We start from the raw sequence: 24015 nt of genomic DNA on the forward strand, positions 1-24015 counted from the left end.
GCATTAGGACAAGTAAGACATGGCGGTGGCTTGAATCAGAAAGTTAGTGGAGGGAAATAGTAGATTGGAGTGTTTGAAGACCCCTCTCCCCCATCACTGTAACAGTTTTTATGTTTTTATTTTATTTTTGGTCATACCTCACAGTTTGTGGGATCTTAGTTCCCCAACCAGGGATTGAACCTGGGTCTTAATCACTGGACTGCCAGGGAATTCCCACTATAAAGCTTTTAAAAAGGTTAATTATAAGAGGTCTAGCCCTTTTCCTTGCCAGTTAACATGATAGAAATCTTCCAGCAAGGTTCTTTGAAGACTTGAAAGCCAGCCAAGGTAACACATCTAGTATTTACTTTTAATGATGATTTAAAAAGAGAAAAAATAGCTAGTTTTCAAAAGAAAATCTTGTACCTTTAATATTCCTACTGGTTCCATTGTTGAAATAAATCATTTTATCCTAAAAAATAATCTCGTTTCATTATTAGAAGTTCAGATTTGCATCGTAAAGAGATCATGAGGGGCATAACCTACTGGTATTTTCACGTAGAACATTCTGTACCACTCAGGTTTCCCAACAAGAAGAGCGTCAACTTGATACCTGAAATGTCATTTTAACCATGTACTAACTTCAAACACATACCCCAGTGTGGAATGACAGATCACACTGGAGTGATTTCAGTGTACAACTTTCAAGTCACTTTGAAATTGGCTACTTTCACCTTAGGGGGTGCCAACAAAATCATGGGACATACTTTACAGCCTGTCTTCCACTACTGAAGAATCTAATTATAGAACTGGAAAGATATGCCACCAGTCTTAGCCTGCGCACCCCACTCTCTGTGTCCCAGTTTATACACAGGGACATTACACCGCTGGCCCTCAGCATTGGAAGACTTAGGTCCATGGCAGTTGGCCCGTCTTCAGAGAACCTTGCTTGAAGATTTCTGTTACCATTAACTGGCCATGAAAGGGGTTGGACCCCTTAAAATGAGCACTTTACAGTGGTGAGGGAATGAGGCCCTGTGGGTGTCTGTGGGCACACTGCATTTATGCTTCGTCCACTGTGTGTCCTCCGTGTGCTTTTCTGAGTGTATTTTTTACATCAATAAAAAATTTACTGGACAAAGAGGCAATGTAATATAGTGCTACAGTGTATTTCTACCCCCCACTTAAAAGATGCGTAAAATACACATAACATAAAAGTTACTTTAACTATTTTTAAGTGTGTAGTCACCTTGTTGTACATCCATGTTGTTGTGCAGGCATCACCACAGTTCATCCACAAAGCTTGTTTTCATCTTGCAAAAACGGAAACTGTACCCATTAAACAGTAACTCCCATTCCCTCCTCCCCCAGCCCCTGGCAGCCACCATTCTTTCTGTGGGTATGACTTCCCTAAGCACCCATGGTAAGTGGAATCATGCAGTATTTGTGTTTTGTACTTGACTTATCTCACTTACCATACGGTCCTCAGGTTCATTCAGGTTGTAACTTGTGTCAGAATTTTCTTTCTTGGAGGCTGAATATTTTCTTGTGTGTATAGACAGCACGTTGTGCTTGTTTATCCACTGATGGACTCTCGGGCTGCTCTGTTTTACCTGTTGTGAATATGGACATGACTGTGTAAATGTCTCTTCAAGACCCTGCTTTCAGTTCTTTTGAGTACATACATACCCAGAAGTGGAGTTGGTGGGATTGTGTAGTAAATCTATTTCTAATTTATTTGAGGAACTGCCATACTGTTTTCCACAGCTTGCTTGCTCTTTTAAAATTGGGGGCAACATAAAAGTGAACAGTATGAAATAGGTGAAGTAATACATTGCACTGTAGTCTACCTTGGCAGGAATCCAGTGTAACTATGATTAAGTACTTCTCTTTTTCCCCTGGAGAATGAAACATTCATTCAAGAAACCTGTGTATCTGTTGCAGGTTGATTCTCAGCAGTGAGCACATCCTTGCCTCATGGAACATGCAGACAACTATTGGTTTTTAGAAAATACCTTTCCTGGAATAAAGTTAGATTTTTAGACCACAAGTATCAAACCATTAAGTTAGCAATTTCTTCGGGTAGAAAAAAATTGCTTTATAGGTAACCATTTAAGCAACCTTGTTGCTTTTAAGCAACATAAGTTTACCTTATACAGTATTATTTGAAGGGAAAATGAAGTCTTAAGAAGTAGAGTTTTAAATTTTTCATGGTTTTCCCATTGGGAAGGAAACCTGGTGTGAGTACAGTTGACTGACAGTCGAGAGATTAGTAGGTTCCAGTCCTGACTGTACAATTTACTATTTGGTATTCATTCTCCTGGATTTTTTACTTTGATTTTTACCCCATCAAACTCCTTTTGTTGTTGTTGAGTCACTAAGTCCTGTCTGATTCTTTGTGACCCCTTGGACTGCAGCACACGTCCCTGCCCTTCACTGTCTCCCAGAGTTTGCTCAAACCCATGTCCATTGAGTCGGTGATGCCAAACAACCATCTCATCCTCTGTCATCCCTTTCTCCTTGTGCCCTCAATCTTTCCCAGCACCAGGGTCTTTTCCAGTGAATCAGCTCTTTGCATCAAGTGGCCAGAGTAGTGGAGCTTCAGCATCAGTCCTTCCAGTGAATATTCAGGGTTGATTTCCTTTAGGGTTGACTGCTTTGATCTCCTTGCAATCCAGGGAGCTCTCAAGAATCTTCTCTAGCACTACAATTCATAACTTTTTTAAAAAGGATTTTGTCCAGTATTGTTAACTAATATGCTAGTATCACTTTTAATCCTAGTAATACCTAGTTCTGTTTTCAAGCTCATTCTCTGTTCTGAATTCCAGACTTGTGTTTCCTGGTGCCAGCTGAACATTTCTTGAACTTCAGATCCCATTTCTGAAAACTAATTCGTTCTCCTACTATGAATTTACTTCTCCCCATATCATTTCTTCATCTCAGTGAGTAGTGTTCTGTGCAGTTGGCTGCCTGAGCAAGAAGCCTGAGTCATCTGAGTTCTTTCTGTCTAGTCTTCATGGACCCTCATTCAGTTATCCAAATGTCGATTTTTCTGTACTGAGCATATCTTGAGTTTGTCCCTGTTCTCTGAATTTTGGGCCGACCCTGGACTCCTTGCCTTGCATATGCTGTTTTCTCCTCACAGAGTACCTTTCCTCTACTCTGCTTGGCAAACCCCCATTGCTTTTGGGCAGAGTTAGTGACGCTTGAGTCTGCTCCTAGAACACATGAGGCAACTTTTCAAAGACCTTAGATCTGCTCTGCTTGCTGGGAGTTACCCAGTTTGACTTGTGTAGGATTTCTACATCTGTTCATAGACTCAGAGCACCTCTCAGTTAACTTGCTTTTTCTTGCCAGCTGTTATGTATTGGGTTCCTTTCTTTCTTTTCCCTCTCTTTCTCTCTCTCTCTCAACTTGTGTGTAATACGGCAAGCGGAGCATTCATAGAATCTTGATGAATGAAAAATTTCTCTTTGAATAACTTAGAATATGCTAACTATTCCCTTAGAATAACTCTTTGGATTAACAGATAATGGTGCTCTGAAGTCTTACTTCATCTCCATCTCACTCCCTTTTCCTGTTAAAAATCTTAAGAACAAATTAAAGCCTAATTCCAGATGCTTCCCCTGTTTTTATTATTCTTAGCAAGAAAATCATTTATGCAAGTACTGTTGGGCCATAGTTCAGCTGCTAAGTAACCTGATCTCTGAGCCTCAGTTTCCACATCTATATAATGGGGAGTAAAATACCCTAGAGGGCCATCCGTAAGAATTACGTGAGGTCCTGTGATACAGAATTTAACTTTGCCGATCCACAGTAAATGTTAGATCCCTCTTCCCTGAAACAGAGTGAAATGGTGGGTGTGAAACAGCTTTGTAAATAAGTATGTATAAGCCACTAACATTGTTTCCTGTTTCAGAAGTGGACATTTATAGCATAGTTTATAATTTCACTACTAGAATATGCTTGCTCAGGCGTTTATGTGATAGGCACAGGTCCAGTTTTGGTGATGTTTAAAGATTGTGTTTGTTCTTCTTCTAAAAACTTGAGAGAACTCTTGCAACAAACTCAGATGGTTCATGAAACTAACAGCTGGCTAATTCTTAGTCTAATTTGAACTCTTGAGCTAATGCTTAGTCTTAGTGTCCACCACTAAATGTACCTTTCACCCTCTCTGCATGCTGGCTAGGCCCTCCCACTTGGCCCCACTCCTCCTTTCCCCCGTAAAAATTTTGCATCTCCTGGGATTTATGAGCATAACATGTACCTTGGCTTCTTCCTGTTTTCATTTTTTTTAGTTGGATTGGCTATGATAATCTCCTTACTTGGATATGTAACTTAAATCTCTAAAATAAGCTTTTGTCCTACGAGTTTATGAGTTAGAGGGCCAAGGACTTGGAATTATTGAACTCCTAGGAAACTTATGTGATCCAGCTTAGAGAAATACTGATGACTTCTGAAAGTGTTTTTACCACTTAAGACCATTTAAATGTCATCCTATTCATTAAACATTTATGTGCACAGCACTTTCTGGGAGCTCAGAGGGGTATGAAAGTGTGCTCTGGCCCTGAGGTTTTACCTTCCAGGGTAGTCCAGTTAGAGTTCAAAATAGCTAAAAAATACTGAAATATCAGACATTAAGCAACTTAAATGCAAAACATTACCAGTAATATATGCCCTGTCAGACAGAGGCATTGTTTTATTTCATAAAAGTGTGGTGAATTTTTATTTCTTTACTTATGAAGTAGAAGTTAGAATACCCTGAAGAATCGCTGTGATGATGTAAATGAAATTGAATATGTAAAACCTAGTTGTAATACATAAAATCCACATATATTCTTCCTATATTAGGTATGTTTTTAACTGAAAGAGTAGTATATGGCATATGGGAAAAAAAAATGCAGGCAGAATAAAGTGAAAAGTAAGCTGCCTTCCTCCTAACTCTAGGTTCTTCCTTGTGTATATACTTGTGTACCGAAAACAGTTTTAAATATTTAAATAGTTATCCTGTGTATAGAAGTATATGTGTTTATGATTATATTCTTTTATTAGAATATGTAAGTGGGAATATTATACATGTATTTTTTGTATTCTGATTTTTTCATTTAAAAGTAGATCTTGGCAGTCCTTTTTACAACAAAATAGGTTTTTTAAAAATACATTATTTATTGTTCTTAATGAGTACAGAAAATTTTAGTTTTAGTGTATAATAATACAACCTGTGTCTTCCCACATCACTCATGCAAATATGTTAATGCAGAGCTTTCTCTCCTGTAGAGTCAACTCAGTATCCTAAATATCCACCCTCCCAAGAAGAAGGGACAGAAAGAAAGACTTCTCTGTCAGAAAGCCTCGGGTGTCCCATGAACGAGGCAGAGGAAAACCGGCTGGAGAACAGCAAGACTCCAGAGCCAGCTCTCAGGCTCAGGAAGGGGCGCCAGCCCGATGGCGCGAGGAGTGGTGACAGTGACGTCCGCCACGGAGGGCGGGAGCCTCTTGTAGAGGCATCTGTCCTTTCTTCCTATCATAAAAAAGTAAGTTAAAGTGAAAGAATGGTGAGTAAAAACAGATTTATGAGAATGTGCCTGGAGGAAGAATGTTACAAATTATGGGGACTCTGCTGGAGAGAGGATGGCATTTTGAAAAGGAATCTCGAGCACATTTGTAAGATTTTGAAGTCTTTTAAGTTATCTAGACAACCTTTTCTGTTGACATGTAAAACCACACTTAAGCTGCCCTATCTTGTTGAAATGGGTTTTGTAGTTACCATATATCCCTTATAGTTTGACCATGCTTTCGTGAGGGCATTATCGTTTCTATTTTTGGAGAAATCCTGAGTGTGTGCTGAAACTGCTTCTCTAGATGCTTTGTCTCCAGTGCATATTATGGGAGACAGTAGGCTTCTGGGAAAAGAACCTAGTCTTTTCTTTTACCTTCCAGAGGAAAGACCACCTTTTAGGTGTCTCAGGCAACTCTGCCTGGAGAGCAAAGGTGTAGATGTCTGTGAGCAGGGGCCACTGGTCTGTATGGCTGTCTTTATGCCAGTACCATACCGTGTCCATGACTGTAGCTTTGTAATATGTCTGGAGTGTGATGCCTCCCGCTTTGTTGTTCTTTCTCAAGACTCGTTTGACTGTTCAGAGTCCTTTGTCATCCCATATGAATTTTAAGATTGCTTTTTCTAAAGCAATCCTGGGGTTATCTAAAAGGAAGTGGACATGTATTAGGCGAAACTAGATGAGGGTTGACTTGGTTCCTGAAGGACTGGAAAGCATTCCAGGCAAAGGGAGTAGCAGATGTGCAGACTCAGAAACGGCGCAGTGCTTTTAGGGAGTAGCAGTAATGACAGTAGCTAAGTGTCCAGTGCACACTGGTGGATGCTGGCGTGTGAACCTGCAGAATGTTCGGTATGGCTGGAATGAAGGACAGAGGGTACAGGGCGTCAGTTTGTTAACAAGTAAGCCTAGACAGTGGAGCCTAAAGTCCAGATCTTTAACCCTTGTCCCAGTATTTTACCAGCCAAAATTCTTTCTGAAATGTGTAGTGTTATGTATTGGTTGAAGGGCATAGACTATTTACTTCTAGGTCTCACTCTCAAGCCTTGGCTCTTTCAGCTGTATTTGCTGAAGTTTATAGTTTATGTTTCATAAGCATCTATAGATAACACAAAAGAGACATTTCAAACCAGGTTACCCTGATCTTTAGTTTTATGGCTTTATTTCATATCTCTGAGTTTTTAAGGTATAAAGTTAAATAAAGAGAGCAGCCTTTATGGTTGTCCTACTTTTCCTCTGCTCCAGATTCTTCCTCATAAGTGGGGGCTGGAGCCAACTGTTCATTCATTCAGCCTAGAATTTATTGGACTGATTTGCTTTAACCAAACTCATAAGAATGCCACAGTTTGTTAGTTTATCATAAGAAAGCTGATTTGTACTTAGACTCCTGTCTGCCAGTCACTTCGTTTTCTTTTCTTGAGGTCTACTTAGGAAACTCAATAAAGATTAGAAAACAGTTGCTTTGTGAGAATTAAAAAAAAAAAATTAGATGATTTTTTAAAAAATCAGATGATTTTAAAGATCTTTTCCGTCAAACTGATAGAGAGAACTAGTCTTTAAGGTTAAGAGTATGTATATTTCTAGGCAGACCAAAATGAATGTTCACGTAGACTAGCTATGTACTTACTGTGTTGGATGATACCAGAGACTCAGTCATCAGCACTTACTCTTTCAGCTCCTGTTTTTGTGGACACCTTAGTTTCCACTGACCCCTGTGTGTGTATGGGCTAGATACATCAGCTTGCTAGTGCCCTTACTACACACTGCAGATTTTTAAATTTAAGGCTGGATTCAAGCTGTCAACTTTCCAAAAAGACTATCAAGATAGCCCGCTGATGTATAACTGAATCACTTTGCGGTACACATGAAACTAACAGAGCATTGTAAGTTCACTGTACTTTAGTTAAAAAGATGGTTAATCAAAAAAGGCAAGCAGGCAAGCACACAATAACTTGTTGATGAGATGAAGCGAAGTTTCTTACTGCAGTAAGAGTGAGCAGCACCCTAAGGGTCTTGTTTAGAAAGGAGAGGTTGCGGATAGCTGTGTGTGTGGTTTGGGGCCTTACTGTTGTGATTTATGGCAGATCTTTCAGTACCGAGATCATATTGACATTGCACAGAGTTTATGATAGTTTTGGTAGTTGGAGCAAGTCTAGTGAGCAGATACTTGATAAGGGAGCAGATTTGCCCAGTTCAGAAACTGTACTAAGGAGCTAGTTGAGCAGTCTAATGTTAGTGAATTTTTGAGAAGTTCTGAAGCTCATAATAAAGTTACCTAGTGGTTTGTGTCCTTAATCTTCCTGGGCAGGTATTTTCTGAACACATGAAGTCATAGTGTATGGGGGCCTTAGCTTATAGTCCTTGTAATTATGTGGATACAGCAGGCCTCAGTTCTCAGACTTCTGGAGGGGCACACACACTTTGACCCAGGTTTGGTGTTCTGGCCCTGGATACCCTTCCGTTTCCTTGACCTTTATATTCTCATCGTGGACAGCATTACGATTAAGAACAAGTGGCAAGAATATTGTGCAAAAAAGTCCTAATGACTTGGATAACCATGATGATGCGGTCACTGGCCTAGGACCAGCCATACTGGAGTGTGAAGTCCAATGGGCCTTAGGAAGCATTACTACAAGCAAAGCTAGTGGAGGTGATAGAATTCTAGCTGAGCTATTCAAAATCTTAAAAGACTATGCCTTTAAAGTGCTGCAGTTAAATGTCAGCAAATTTGAAAAACTTAGCAGTGGCCACAGGACCAGAAAAGGTCAGTTTTTATTCCACTCCCAAAGAACAGTAATGCCAAAGAATGTTCAAATTACCATACACTTGCACTCATTTCACGTGCTTGCAAGGTTATGCTCAAATTCCTTCAAGCTAGCTTCAGCCGTACGTGAACCAAGAGCTTCCAGATGTACAAGTTTGGCTTTAGAAAAGGTTGAGGAACCAGAAATCAAATTGTCAACATCCGTTGGATCATAGAGAAAGCAAGGGAATTCCAGAAAAACATCTGCTTCACTGGCTATATGAAAGCCTTTGATTGTGTGAATCATAACACACTGTGGAAAATTCTTAAAGAGATGGAAATACCAGACCACCTTACCTGTCTCTTGAGAAACCTGTATGCAGGTCAAGAAGCAGCAGTTAGAACTGGACATGGAACAATGGAATGATTCAAAATTGGGAAAGGAGTACGTCAAGGCTGTATATTGTCACCCTGCTTATTTAACTTATATGCAAAGTGACGACATGTGAAATACCAGGCTAGATGAATCACAAGCTGGACTCAAGATTGCTGGGAGAAATATCAACAACCTCAGATATGTAGATGATACCACTCTAATGGCAGAAAGTAAAGAGAAACTAAAGAGACTCTTGATGAGGGTGAAAGAGGAGAGTGAAAAATTCAACATTCAAAAAAACTAAAATCCTGGCATCCAGTCCCATTGCTTCATGGCAAATAGAAGAGGAAAAAGTGGAAACAATGACAAATTTTATTTTCTTGGGCTCCAAAGTCACTGCTGATGGTGACTGTAGCCATGAAATTAAAAGATGCTTGCTCCTTGGAAGAAAAGCTGTGATAAACCTAGGCAGTGTATTAAAAAGCAGAGACATCATTTTGTGGACAAAGGTGTATATAGTCAAAGCTATGGTTTTTCCAGTAGTCATGTACGGATGTGAGAGCTGGACCATAAAGAAGGCTGAGCACCACAGAATTGATGCTTTTGAACTGTGGTGCTGGAGAAGACTCTAGAGAATCCCTTGGACAACATGGAGATCAAACCAGTCAGTCCTAAATTAGGAAGTCAACCCTGAATATTCATTGCAAGGACTGATGCTGAAGCTGAAGCTCCAATACTTTGGCTCCTGATCGCAAGAGCCAATTCATTGAAAAAGACCCTGATGCTGGGAAAGGTTGAGGGCAGGAGGAGAAGGGAGCGATAGAGGATGAGATGGTTGGATGGCATCACTGATTCAATGGGCATGAGTTTGAGCAAACTTCTTGAGATGAAGGACAGGGAAGCCTAGCATGCTGCAGTCCATAGGGTTGCAAAGAGTTGGACATGACTGAGCAACTGAACAACAGTGACTGTAGCCGGTGGCACTTGTCTACTGACTTCTAGTATGTAAATATGTGATTTATGTCCAGCTCTTCCCCTAAGTTTCAGCTGAACTGAGCTAGTCTGTTTTCTTCAAAATAGTGCTTTTGCTTTCCCCTCTCGACAGTTCTTTTATCTTTCCAAAATTCTAATTGCTCATGCAGCCTTTCCTGAGCTCCACATTCTGTTTCTAAACTGACTGTACCTTATTTTTGTTACAGTTATCTTTGTGGCTAATTTGGTCTCTTATTAGATTGTACACCCATGGAAGGCAGAGACTGTATTTTACTCACTTTATAGAAAACATCCTTTTAATAAATATTTATTAAACTGAATTGAGCTGAGCTGGGTTGAAGCAGACCAACCCCCAGTAGACTGATGGGTTATTGTCATTTTGTTAGACTGATCTTTAAGGAATTTGGTCTTTATCACTCTGGTTCTCTTTCCAAAGGTAAAGTACACCCAGGAGAATTAACATTTTAGCTTGTACTTTGTATGGGTCATCAGTTGGATATTGTTGTGTTTTGAGAGATAACCCACTTTAACTTTTCTCACAGATGATGGGAGCAGGAAAGAAAGATTTGAAAGCGTCTTTGTACTCACTTCAGAGCACTGACGTCTCTTTTAGTGTAGATATAGTGATTTATTCACAGGAAGCCTTAGAGCATTGCGGTTTCTGCCTTTACTTTAGGCAGCTTGGGTTTTCATCGTTCACCACTCACACTGCCCTGTTTTTCTTCATAATTCGTGTTGGTGACAGTTAGAGGTGTGACGATAGGAGCAGAACTCAGCATGCGTTTAGCCCCCGTGTGTGATCGTCTTAGATGAAGTTCATTGTTGAAACAGGTCTTCGGGTCTGTGGTTTAGTGGCTACTGGAAGGGGAATTGAAAGTAATTTCCACTCCTGACAGGGTCATTCTTTAGAGTTCACATTGGAAGACAGAGGCTTGTATATAATGTATATCGTTCCCAGTGCAGACTTTCCAGACCTTCATCATGTGACAGAGCTATAAACTTGCCTGTGTGTCGTGGAGAAAGCATTTTTGTCCTTGTTCTGGCCACTTAATTCCTACTGTGTTATCCTCTGTTTAGCCAGGGAAACTACATTTACCACCACCCACTCTGTGAAGATCTCTGATTAGCAACTCTGCAATGCTTGACCACAATAAATAGCTATTCACGATGTTGTGTTTTAGACATTTGTTTTTTGAGGCCGTGTTTGTGAGTACTCTGTTATAAGAGGGCTCAAAAGTTGTGGTGCACGGGATTAGTTTACTAATAGTTTTGGTTGTGCTGGGTCTTTGTTGCTGCTTGTGAGCTTTCTCTAGCTGTGGTGTTCAGGCTTCTCACTGTGGTGGCTTCTCCTGCTGTGGCGCACAGGTGCTAGGTGCACGGCTTCAGTAGTTGCAGCAGACAGGCTCAGTAGTTGTGCCTTGCTGGCTTCAGACGCACAGGCTCAGTACTTGTGGCATGTGGGCTCCAGCGTTGCAGTTCTGGGCTCTAGAGTGCAGGCTGTAGTTGAGGTGCGTGGGCTTAGCTGCCCCAGAGCGTGTGGTGGCCTTCCCTCTCAGACCAGGGATCGAACCCAGGTCCCCTGCACTGGCAGATGGATTCTCATCCATCAGGGAAGGATGCGAATCAGGACTACCACCAGGGAAGTCCCTGCCCAATGTGCATTATAGGTTTAGACAAGAATGCTATCACAGTAAGGTGGTTGTCAGGATTAAATTAACTGGCCTGCCTTTTGTGCTTGGTGTGTTTTAAAGATTTAGTAAATAGTTTTGCAGTGTTTTTTCCTCCTTTTCGTCTTTTCCCCTAGAGCACTTACTGCATTGTATTTATTTTACACGTTCCGGGTGGGATTCTTGGATATTTTCCCATCAGTAATCTCTCAGCTTTGTATATGTAATAGTATTTTGTGGTCTATGAGTATAATTCTTACAACAAAAAACAAAGCATCCAAGGCCACTTCTGAACCTTGCTACTTAAACAAACAGGAATGCTGCTGCCATAGTTCAATTGTCTGCAGAGAAGAATCAGGCACCTCTTATTTTTAGTACTCATAGTAACTCTATAATAAACAGACCTTACTTCCTATATTGTTAACTTGTCTGAGGCCTTGTTTTAACCTTAAGAGTTTTCACTGTATTTTTTTCAAGGCAAAAGTGTTGTTTGTTTCCTCTGGCTCCTGATTTCTGTCCCCGACTGTCTCCATGATTGCCTTTCAGAGCGTGGAGGAGCGTGAATGCGATGATGATGATGGAGCATCTCAGGAAGACGAGGGGTTCATGGGCATGTCCCCCCTTCTGCAAGCCCACCATGCCATGGAGAGGATGGAAGAGTTTGTTTGTAAGGTAAGGTGGCTGTTCCTGGTAATTTCCATGCCATATGTTTAGTCCTTCCCAAACAGAAGTCTGCGAGTTAGGAGAGCAGGGGTGCTGTCCCTCTGGGGCGAGTGTGTTTCCCAGTGGGTGGGAGCAGCGTCAGGACATGAGCCCGTTCAGTACATCAGTCCTTGTGTGCCTGCAGCAGCCCTGATAAAGGTTTGGGAAAACTAGATCATCTGGCTGGGAAACCGGCTCACAGAGTAGACGTCTTGTTGACCAGTTAGACAGACAGAAGGAGACAGAACTGGGGGTGCTCGATGCCTGAGACCCCGAGTCTGCTCTGCAGCATGCTGCTCCTCTCCGGGTCCAGCAGGTGATGGACTCCTCCTCAGGTGGGACTTCCCTAGTCTTCACACGCATCCAGTGTTGCCAGTGTGGCTGCTGTGTTTTCTGAGTCATTAGCATCCCCATGGGCCTCCGTTCCCCTAAAATGGCATCTGGAATTGGGGTTGCTTGTTTCGAAAACATGATCAGGGACACTGGTATGTATGGGTTTAGCCACTTGATCCATCTGATCCTGGCAGGTGTGACATCAGGTCAACACAGTTCAACCTGTGTGTGTAAATTTATTATTAAATGTTTTTGAAGAACTCTTGATCATTTAGAGAAAAATTTTTCTGACACTGATTTTTCATGAGTTTTGTGAAACCAAGACTTTTTATGTATATAGTCTTAGATCCTAAAAACTAAATTTAGGTTTTTCTACATTTACAATGATGCTAGAAATAATTGGGGCCAGTTGATTTAGAGTCCGGTACTTTGGACCAGAGCTGAGAAGAAAACATTATAATCTGAATATAGACATCTCTTTCAAGACCAGAGGGATTTCGGGGAGAGGGTGGCAAAGTCTAAACACTTATGGATCTACTTTTAGAGCCCAGAAAATTTTAATCAGTGTTTGAAAACTGGTGAAGAAAAAGCCAGTCGAAACATTAAACCCATTCTAGTAATCACTCTCAGTAGAGTTAGAGCAAAGGGATACAAAAGATACGTTTTGGTTTTCAAAAGCAAGTTTTTCCCTTAAATCTCAGAGTTAAGTATTCAGTGTCAGCCACTAGGGATTTTTATATTTATGAATCAGTGGGGTGCTGTAGGTAACTTGACTTTTTGTTCTCCCTTCTGAACCTAGAGAGTAAGGCAAATAAAACTTTGCAGTTTTAAGAGCTAACAGGTGGTGAATAAATAGGACACTTGTTTGCTATAGACTATGATTTACTGAAGGAAAAGGAGTGGGTCATAAAATTATTATGAGCCCCTGTTATCCCCTAGAAGTGTGTCTGTGCGGAAGGGGCAGGCTTCCTGAGTCACCCCACCCACCGCGGCCGAGCTCCTGACTGTCCTTGCCTGCCTGCCTGTATTTGGTGACACCGGGTTCTGTTTCTTGGAAGCATGTAAACAGACAGTTGAGAATGCGGTGTCCTGCCCTCTTGCCTGTGTGCTTTGCCTTGTGGAGAAGGCTTTCCCACAGGAATAGGGGGGGTAAATAAAGTCATCTAGGCTTTAGAGAGTGTTTGTATTTGGCATCTCTTTTATTCAAGCCTTCAGTCGTTGCTAGTCTACCAGCAACGTGGGGTAGTCTGGCCCATGTGGACATAGAGGTCTTCTGTGGGTCATTTTCTTTTTTTTTAATATGTTTTGTGTATCATATGGTCTAATACTGAGTTAGTGAGCCATTGCTAAGATGTTTGATTTAGGCATTGCCCTTTTCAAGCTTATAAACAAAGGTGTCTTTGACTAAGCTATGACCTTGTTCTTCCTGCCTGGAGTTGAGGGGGGAGAATACCTGTTTGGGTCAGCATTTGGCTGCCCTGCAAGTTGAGTGGTGGGTGCAGTGTAATGATGGAGGCACAGCACCTGGGCCCCAGTCTTCAGAAGCCAGAGTGTGTGTTTAGAAACTTCAGGAAAAGTTGCTCTGACACTGTGTACCGGTGTCACTGGTAAGAGCTAGTAACTGCTCGTGTGATAACATAGTAGCTCTTCTTATCACAGCAGAGCTGTTTGCAGGCTGTGAACTGCCTGGAGGGAGGCAAAGTTTGGTTTCCATCTTAGAAAATAAAGTTCTCCCCAAGTGAAGCTGAGTAGCAGCATCTGGTGACAGATGAGCTTATTTTGTTGCACGTTAGGAACTGGCAGGGAGAAGGCGGGTGAGCACAGGCCCGGTGTCGGGAGGAGGGTGGAGACGGAGCTTCAGTGCCATTGCGAGGGGGTCCCTGCTGTTCTTTGGTTTCTCGTCCCACCCCAGTGGAGTGCAGGGAGGGGAGGGCTGGGGTGGGTACGGTGGCCAGCAGGTGGGGCCCGACGGGGAGCCCTTGGTGGACGTTCTCCTACCTCCTTGGCATCTGTTTGGCTCAGCAGGGGCAGGATAGTTTAGGTGGAAGTGATCTTACAGTGTGAGCTCACTGGGCTGAGAGACATGAAAAGAGCGGAGTACTGAGGCTGACGTGTTTTTTAGGAGGGGCTCCCCCACCCCCCATCCCTTTCCTTTAGAGCCTGACTGGGGAATGACATCGAGGAAGAGGAAGGGCGGGAGGCTGTGCTCCTTTGCCGGCTCCCCAGGCACAAGCTCTCGGGTGGTCCGCCTGTGGGGACAGCAGGATTGCACACCACCTTTGGGGTGGGGGTGCCACGGGTCATTTCTGTGGATCCTTGTCAGTTCCCACACTCTTTTTGTCATTTTATAAACAAGGAAACTGAGGCTTGAGGATTTTTGTAGTTAATGAAAGCTCCTTCAACTGGGTAATGGCAGAGAGCCAAGGTTTTCTGACCCCTTTGCTCCTTCTTTCAGCTTCATTATATTTGTTGTGATTAGACGAGAAACCAGAGAGGGAGGCAATTTTAACAAAAGGCACCTAAGTGTGAGTCTATGTTTTTCCCCACTAACAGAAATATTAAGTATAAAAATGGTCTTACCTAATTCAACAGGGATTTTTCCTGGTATATATTAGGGGCTTCCCTGGTAGTTCAGTTGTTAAAAGAATCCACCTGCAATGCAGGAGACCCCAGTTCGATTCCTGGGTTGCGAAGATTTGCTGAAGAAGGGATAGGCTACTCACTCCAGTATTCTTGGGCTCCCCTGGTGGCTCAGCTTGTAAAGAGTCTGTCTGCAATGCGGGAGACCTGGGTTGGATCCCTGGGTCAGGAAGATTCCCTGGAGAGGGGAAAGGCTACCCACTACAGTATTCTGGCCTGGAGAATTCCATGGACTGTATAGTCCATGGGGTCACAAAGAATCAGACATGACTGAGTGACTTCATGGAGAAGGGAATGGCAACCCACTCCAGTGTTTGTGCCTGGAGAATTCCATGGACAGAGCAGCCTGGTGGGGTACAGTCCATTGGGTTGCAAAGAATCAGACACTACTGAGCAATTAACACGAAGTCTGTAGTGAAGGATGAAGGAGGGGCACCTGTACGGGCGGGACTTCAGCCCCTCATCTTGCCTTGGCCAGACCGAAACAGAGCTGGAAAGCACTTTTTTTTCTTCTTGGCCATGTCTCGTGGCTTGCCCATGTCAGTTCCTCGACTCGGGACTGAACCCAGGCCCTCAGCAGTGAAAGCACAGAATCCTAACCATTAGGCCACCAGGGAAGTCGCCTGGGTGTTTTCTGTGACTTCATTTGCTCTTTCCTTTTCCTTAGAAAAGCTCCCCTACCCCAATAAAAGAAATGTGTTTTTTCCTCAGTTTTTTCAGAATATAGGACATTATGCCTTTGAATGCATTTGTCTTTCTAAAGATAGTTTACTTTATCTCATTGTAAGGCAGTGCAGTAAGAGATAGCTGTCAGTGTTGCTGAATCAACAGTTAAACCCGCAGAGGTATTTGCTGATACTCTTCCAGGTCTGGGAAGGTCGATGGCGAGTGATCCCTCACGACGTGCTGCCTGAGTGGCTCAAGGATAACGACTTCCTCCTGCATGGACACCGGCCCCCAATGCCTTCTTTCCGGGCCTGTTTTAAGAGCATTTTCAGAATACACACCGAGACAGGCAACATCTGGACACATCTGCTGGGTATGTTGAGTAGTAATGGTTAATGTGATCATTCTGTTCCTCCCCCCACCGCTGTATTTAAGGGTAAGGACAGAACTTAAAAAGTGTGTTTTGAATTTGCTGTTTTTGTTTGCTGGATTTCTAGTGATGCAGTTCCTCTGTGGTTGTCTCTGGTTGTCCCAGTTTACACTAGATTCAGACATGTCCTTAAACCAGGCCAAGGAAAAGGCACCATGCAGAATTGGCTGTAATATTTTAACGAGCATGAAGAGGAAAGTAGTTATTTCACAGAAGTAAGTTGATTTTTAAAAGTCATTACAAATGGCCAGTGAACACATGAGAAAGGTGCTTAATGACATTGTGAGTCATTTGAGGAAGTGCAGTGAGATACCACTTCACACTCACAAGAGTGGCTGTTATCAAGAAAATAGAAAGTGACAAGTCTTTGCCTGGATGTGTAAAGATTAGAACTCTGGTCATTGCTGGTGAAACGGAAAATGGCGTCATCTGTTTGGAAAACGGTTTAACAGTTCCTCAGAAAATTAAACGGAGTTACCAGCAATTCTAGGTATATACCCAAGAGTATTGAAGACATATTCCCACAAAGGTGTGTACATGAATGTTTTTAGCAGCTTTATTCATCATAAGGGGAAAGTGGGAACACCCAAGTATCTATCACCTGACCTATAAATAAAGTGTAGTATATGGATACAGTGGAGTATTACACAGCCTTAAAAGGGCTGGACTGCTGAGAATGAGCTACAGCACGGGCTAGCCATGAAAACCTTGTGTGAAGTGAAAGGAGCCGGACACAAAGGCCGGGTACTGTACGATCCATATACACGAAGTACCCCAAATGGGGAAATCCATAGAGCTAGAAAGTCCAGTAGGTCAGTGCTTGTTAGGGTTGTTGGAGGGGGGCTAGGGGGGTGGTGATGGGAGATGGCTGAGCAGGTGTGGGACTTCTTTTTGGGGCAGTGAAAATGTTCTGTGATGAAATAGTGATGATCGCACAACCTGGTGAATGTATTGAGTAGTCTGGCCTTTCCCTGTTTGATGTACATATCTTACCACACGTTTGATTTCCTCTGTGCCTCCAAGTTTTCCAGAATCAGAGAGTAGATCAGAGTAGAGAATCAGATCGAGTTTGTTGCTGACTTCTGACTTTCCTAAATGATCACGCAGAATCACTTAGCAAATGTTTTAACTTCTTAATTTCTGTGTTTGTCTTGTGTTAAGTAGCCTTTGCCCAAGCAATAAGAATGTGGTATCTTACTGTGAAGAACAGTTTAAAAACTGGTTTGAAATTGCCCAAATGGCATTTCACTGTCCCTAACTCCTGACTGTGGGCCAGCTGGTGAGGACCAGAGCCGCAGGTGTTTCCGTAGAGCAGTTGGTGGAGACGAGCTGTACTTCCTAGCAGAGTTTGGAGGGGTCAGCGTTCATTGCAAAAGAAACTGCCAAGTGGGCCTTTGAAAGCTGACTGCGGCACATGTGCCAAAAACATTATAAATGGGATTTCTTGGGGATCTAGTGGTAGCGATGGGCTTAGTTAGCAGGCCTTGTCTGTTTTCTTTTTGGATTAATCACAAGTTTCCCTGTTATACCGAGCTTGTGAAGCTGAGGGTTGTGTGATACCAACAGTGTCTGGAGCAGACCAGCGTTTTGGATAAGGTTTAGCTGTTTGGAAGAATTTTGATTCAGATGTCAGGACTGAAAAGTTAATCGATACATAACACTCTCTTCAGAAGGTAGTAACCCTGGCTTTCTTCCATCCTCTTCTCTAGGTTGTGTGTTCTTCTTGTGCCTGGGGATCTTTTATATGTTTCGCCCCAACATCTCCTTTGTGGCCCCCCTGCAGGAGAAGGTGGTCTTTGGATTATTCTTCCTGGGGGCCATTCTCTGCCTTTCTTTCTCGTGGCTGTTCCACACAGTCTACTGCCACTCAGAAGGGGTCTCCCGGATCTTCTCTAAGTAAGTATCTGCAGAGTCCCTGTTTGGATCAGTGATCCCAAGCCCGTGGGCTCAGGGAGAGCATCCAGCAGAGTTGGCAGAACCCTTGATACTGCCTGCCAGGCACTCTTGACTGGAACCTGTAGGGGGCAGTGATGTTCAGCAGTAAATGGATTTTTTTTCCTATCCTAGACTGGATTACTCTGGTATTGCTCTTCTGATTATGGGAAGTTTTGTTCCTTGGCTTTATTACTCCTTCTACTGTAACCCGCAACCTTGCTTCGTCTACTTGATTGTTATCTGTGTTCTGGGCATCGCAGCCATCATCGTCTCCCAGTGGGACATGTTCGCCACCCCCCAGTACCGGGGCGTGAGAGCAGGTAAGAAGCCCAGACCGGGTTCCGTGCTGCCAGTCTGCACGAGAGGGCCGCTGCTGGCCACGTGTCAGGCTAGGTACTTGTGATGCAGAGATGGAGAAGCCACAGTTCCTGTTCTTGAGGGGCTTGTAATGTTGGGGTGTCCCTGCTCGTCTCACAGCATCAGTGGGGGCGGGTGCTGAGCTGATGCATCTGGTAGTACAGTTTACGTGTGGTCCTTCCAGCTGTGGCACCATAACTTTTGTGAAATGATGGTTCCTTTCTATGTATTTTCATTTTAAAATGTGTAAAAAAAGAGTCTTTACTCCCAAACTGATGGTGTTATAGAGATAGCACACACTTTCTCTGGTACAGGATGAAGAGGGTTTTATGTTCAGGATCATGCCTGTTTGGTTGGAAACCAACCAAAAGCCCCTTCCTTCTGGTGTGTGGGCCTGCACTGGGACCTGACCCCGTGGGAGCCTCAGTGTTTGCCACTAGTACCACACCCAGTGCCTGCTGAGAGTGAGCAGGAAGTGCTAAAAGGAGTGCTCTTCCTTCCAGTCTTTTTGCTTAGACCAGTTTGTGTTGAAGCCCAAGCCACAGGTAATCTGCAGCTCCTGTCCGTGGTGCTTGGTCGAGGCGCACACCTCACGGCGGCTGTAGAGCCCTTCACCTTTAGGCTGTTGCTGGTTGTGACCTTTCCTTTTACAGCCCTAGACGCGTGTCAACAGTACATGAGTAACATAAAGTACAAAACTTGGACAGAATGGTGCTTAACCTTCAACTTGACACAGTCTGATGCATTTTATATCAGTTCATTTAAAAAAAAAAAAGTGGTGATCCAGACTCAGCTTAGTCTTAAAACCTAGGGCATGTCCAGAACTTTGCAGATCACTGCTGTCAAGGGTTCAAAGACAGTCTGGCTGTGAGGGGGCCATGCTGGTGGACTTGGGTGTCTGACTGGTGCCCTGAGACCCCTCCCTCTCTGATCGCCTGCCCCACCTCACTCTCACCTGGCGGTCTCCGTTGTCTCAAGGGAGGATAAACTATGCAGAACTGCTCTGTACTGTAATCTGCGTCTTATAAAGAAGCGCATATAGGGTGTTGTAAGCCAGCTACTCAAATTGTTGGTTCCTGAGGCATTCATCAACACATCACTCCAAGCCCCTTGAAGACTGCTGATTTGTGGAGCTAAGGCTTTTTCAGCAGGAGGCTCTTTGCCTTTGTAAATAGATCTCTTTTTAGAATGTAGCCGTGCTGAATCGCATGGCAGAATCCCAGAGTTTGAAGAACCTTCTTTTTCCTTTCAAACCAGAAGCTAATGTTGCATCTTGCTTTTGAGATACTCAGTTTACAGAGTCACTGGTATTGTGCCAAGTTGTTCCTCCTCTTTTCTCCTTGTCTCCATTGTGTCCTTGTGATTCCCAGGAGTGTTTCTGGGCCTCGGCCTGAGTGGGATCATCCCTGCCTTGCACTACGTCATCTCGGAGGGCTTCCTAAAGGCCGCCACCATCGGGCAGATTGGCTGGCTGTTGCTCATGGCCGGCCTATACATCACGGGGGCGGCCCTGTACGCCGCCCGCATCCCTGAGCGCTTCTTCCCCGGCAAGTGTGACATCTGGGTAAGTGTGGTCGGTGGCTGGGGGTGGGCAGGGTTCACTGTCTTATCTGTCCATCTGTGAGTTAGTTACTGGCACCCAGGGAAGTGAAATGATTGAGGAAGTACCCTCGCCCCAGCTTCCCTCTGAGCTGTGTCAGCGTGGTGAGTGTGGGGCTGAGGGCGCGCCCTGCACGGACGGCCCCGCCATGAGACCCGCCACCCCATGATGAGCCGTAGCCGCTGTCAGGGCCTTCTCGGGACCGGCCCGGGAGCTTGGGTGCTCCTTACTCAGCGCCCTGCCCTTCAGGTGTGGAGTCATTGTCCCCCTGGCCCCGTGCTGGGCGGCAGGTTTTCAGGCTGCCTCCATCTGGTCTCCTCGTGTGTGGGAGGAGGGGGACAGACTAGGGTTTTACCTGGCTCCTTTTCAGTACCAGCATTCAGCGATTAGCAACAAGAGACTGATCTGTGTGTGTGGTTGGAAGGGAGGTGGGATAACCAGATGGTGGTTAAAGGTAAACCAAGGGGAGGAAAGGGTGGGGGGCGGGGGGAGAAAATGCAGGGCACCAGTGGACAGCCTGGTACTGGTCCACACACTGGTACCGGTCCGTGGCCTGTTAGGAATCAAGACTGCACTGCAGGAGGTGAGTGGTGGGAGCATGCGAAGCTTCACCTGTATTCACAGCTGCCCCCCGTCACCCTCATTATTGCCTGAGCTCTGCCTTCTGTCAGGTCAGCGGCCCCCTTCAGAGTCTCACAGCAGCGAGCACCCTGGCCCTCAAATTAAGGTGGTATCCTGAGATGGCCACAGAAGAGGAATACGTGCACAATAAAGGCAGTCCCCCGGCGTCAGGGGCGCACTGCGTCCCGAGCTTGGGGCCGCAGCTCTATTTCTGTGGGGACAGCTGGCCTTCACCTCAGCAGAATGTGATACACCTGCTGGGTTCTCTGAGATCAGGGATGCCTCGAATTTGAGCCACTGCACCCACCCCGCCCCGGCTCTGCACAGATAGTCTTAAGGGTCTTCTGCCGACTTAGTGATGTCTCGCCCTCCCCGCTTCTGCCTCCAGTTTCACTCTCATCAGCTGTTTCACATCTTCGTGGTGGCTGGCGCGTTCGTCCATTTCCATGGGGTCTCGAACCTCCAGGAGTTCCGTTTCATGGTCGGCGGAGGCTGCAGCGAAGAGGACGCACTGTGACAGCGGCCAGAGGCCGGGGACGGTGACCCCCACTGGCTGTGACGCCAGCGCCAGAGCAGCCCCACAGCGCGGGGCTTCGTGATGCCCCAGGGCTCCACGTGGTCCGCAACTGGGAAGAGAAAACAAAAATAAATCACACCTCACAGGTGGAGAAGAGGCGAGATGGCCCAGCCCTGCCTCGTTCTTGGGTCTGGCCGACGGAGGGCACTCGAGCCCCGGGCACGCTGGCCTCCGTGCTTGTAGCTGGTGGGGCCGTCAGCTGGAGGCACCTCCTCCTCCCTCCTCTCTTAGAAATGGTGACACCGACCAGTGTTGGCGAACATTTATTATGTCCTCAGAGGGGTGGCAGTGTGATTTTAGATGCCCTTTTGGGAGAACAAAGAAATTAATGTAAATAAGATTTCTAACTTACTGTTTAAATAAAAATTTATATAAATGTTTAAACCACAGGGCTAGGGGAGGGAGGGAGGCTTTTGTATAGAACGAAACACACGAGAGCCACACGCTGTTCCAATTTTGCACACGTGACCGCCGGAGGATCAGGCAACAGCCCCAGAATGTATGATGCCCGGCGCCCCGGGTGCCTTCTGCCTTCGGGGACACCTCAGGCCCCGGGGCGGCAGCGTCCTGCCCAACGACCCTGGAGAGCCCGAGGCGGGGGCGGCGTGTTTGTTGGGGGAAGTGGGGTGTGTGAGATCGAGGCAGTAGTGACTGTGTCAGAGTTTGAGTGACTTGTTTCTGCCACCTACCCAGAAACGTCACCGAGGCTGGCGGGGATTGGGGGAGCACCCACAGGGCTTCCTGCATCCTTTTCAATGCGGTGGAGACTCAGCTGGTTGCAGGGGTGGGGATGGGTTGTTTGCAGTGGAGCTCTGGACCACTCTCTATGAGTCCCTCCGGGAGAATCACTGCCTTACCTCCCCCTCACCTTCCCCGCCCCCAGGAGTAGAGACCACCTTCCCTGGCACCACAGCTCCTGGCCTGAGGCTAGCCGCACAGGGGCCCAGGGCCCGCCAGCTGTGGTGGGAGTCTCCCTGTGGTGCTGTCCTGGCGCCTGGGGGCTGGGCACATGAACACCAACCCAACCCCCCTTCACTCCTGCCACCCCGGTCAGGTCTCCAGGAACAGGGAAGCCAGCAGCACACCTCTGAGGCCAGAGCCCGTTACCCACCAGTGCTGGGGTGACCGGCACCCCCAGAACCCAGTTTTCTAGGGGTGGTGTGGTAGGAAGGTTTAGAAGGAAGTGATACATTACTGCCAGGAAGTCTGGTTGGCTCCTTGAAGCTGTATCTTTGAGGAGCTGCTCAAATAAGGCTGCTTGAGCCCCAGAGGTGTCCTGTGGGGGTGTCAGAGTCCAGTGTAGAGGGTCTGGCTCCTAGGAGGCCTGCACCTGCCCGTGTAGCCCTGAGTCCATTTTTTACTCTCAGCAAAGGCTTCAGGTGGTTGAATCGCACCCAGGATGGCAGGTGTCAAACGTGAACAAGGTCCCAAGCCGGGCTGGCCACCTCCCACCAGTGTTGGGAACATGGGAAGGTCTCCCATTTATTCAGTGTGGGTTTTTTTCTTGGTTAGGTGTCTCCTTTTCCCCGTGTCTCCAGCAAAACCTGGGAACCGGGAAGCAAGCATCCTTTGTAGAGCTCGGGAATGTTCTGGTCCTGAGTGAGGGCACTGCCTCCGGTGCCAGGTGCACTGGTGCCATGTGGACGGTGGCAGAACAGTATTACCCCTCCGGGCACACGGCCCACAGTCCGTCATCCCCCCCCGCCCCCCCCCCCCCCCCCCAGGAGAGTCTCCCTGGGCTTCAGGATGTACCCCAGAAGCCAGCCTTGCGTCCGGTCACCTGCCTGGGGAAGCGGTGTGTTGTGTGTGGCCCCTGTGACACCGCCAGCAGTCCGGGGCCCAGCCGCCCCCCTCCACACTCCCCAAAGAGGAGCTGCACCTGGCTCAACATAGCACAACCCCTTAGAAAGTGACGTGATCACCAACCAGACATCCCCCACCCCGTGACGGCCCCTCCCTGGGAAGCGGGCAGGCACCCACCTCCGTGTGTCCTCGAAGCCCCGGCCGCCTCAAGCACGCCTCCGCCTGCTGGGAACCCCACAGGTCGGCGCCTGGATGCCTTACTCTCAGCAGTCAGAGGCTCGCTTGCCCCGTGCAGCAGATGTTCATTTTCTCTTCGGGCCCTTGGCCATTTCGGACCTCTGCAGCTTCATCCTCTCACCCATTGAAGAGTGGCCTTCTCAGTATTTCCCCCTTCCCGTTTATAAATTGTCAAAGCCACAAAGCACATTTTTGGGGATCGTAGAGGGCTGGGATTCCAGAAGGGCATTTGTGCGATGGCCCCATTCACCATGGGATGTCCCTCCTTGCTGTATTCTCAAACTTCTAATAAAAAAAACCAAGTGGAATATGAATGTGGGTTTTTTTGTGCCTTTTTTTTTTTTTAAAGAAAAAACTGCCTCAGCTTCCCTCTCCATAGCTTTTGGTACTTCTTAGCTTGAAGCCTTCATTTAGATACTGAAGCTTAAATTTCTGGAAACATCCCACTCTGAGTGCTGGAGACCATTCTGAAAAAGCTCTCCATGGACTGACTGTTCAACAAGTTAAACTCTTGTGAAATTATTAACATTCAGGATTCTTTGGCCACAAAGGTATTTTCTATACTGAACAAAATATCTCAGGACACTTAGGGGTTCATTAGTCATTGGGCTACCAATTTTTTGAAAATCATGTTGTATACTGTCATTTTCAGTGTAGTGGTGAGAGTCTGTGAAAATTGAAAATGTTCTCTGGCAGTTTTAATTAGATAATCTTGTAATTTGTATATTTCACATTTCCATTTAATGTTCCTAACGTGTTAATGATGGCAGGCAGGATGATGATGAGTTAATAAAGAGGGTG

General features: G+C 45.5%; 1 protein-coding gene across 3 annotated transcripts in view; it reads left to right on the forward strand.

Moving 5' to 3' along the window:
* ADIPOR2 (adiponectin receptor 2) overlaps positions 1-23528 on the forward strand; it is a 39818-nt gene extending 16290 nt beyond the window's left edge. For all 3 annotated transcript variants that reach the window (XM_020900942.2, XM_020900950.2, XM_070453255.1), the window contains exons 2-8: positions 5257-5513; positions 11860-11985; positions 15856-16027; positions 17794-17980; positions 18152-18339; positions 19747-19940; positions 20986-23528. In XM_020900942.2, the coding sequence (XP_020756601.1) occupies positions 5343-5513; positions 11860-11985; positions 15856-16027; positions 17794-17980; positions 18152-18339; positions 19747-19940; positions 20986-21114 (1167 nt within the window). In that variant the 5' untranslated portion in view covers positions 5257-5342 and the 3' untranslated portion in view covers positions 21115-23528. The remainder of the gene's footprint in view (positions 1-5256; positions 5514-11859; positions 11986-15855; positions 16028-17793; positions 17981-18151; positions 18340-19746; positions 19941-20985) is intronic.
* Positions 23529-24015: the final 487 nt, after the last annotated feature.

This window comes from Odocoileus virginianus, chromosome 23 (assembly GCF_023699985.2).
Source record: "Odocoileus virginianus isolate 20LAN1187 ecotype Illinois chromosome 23, Ovbor_1.2, whole genome shotgun sequence".
NCBI classification, from domain to species: Eukaryota; Metazoa; Chordata; class Mammalia; order Artiodactyla; family Cervidae; genus Odocoileus; species Odocoileus virginianus.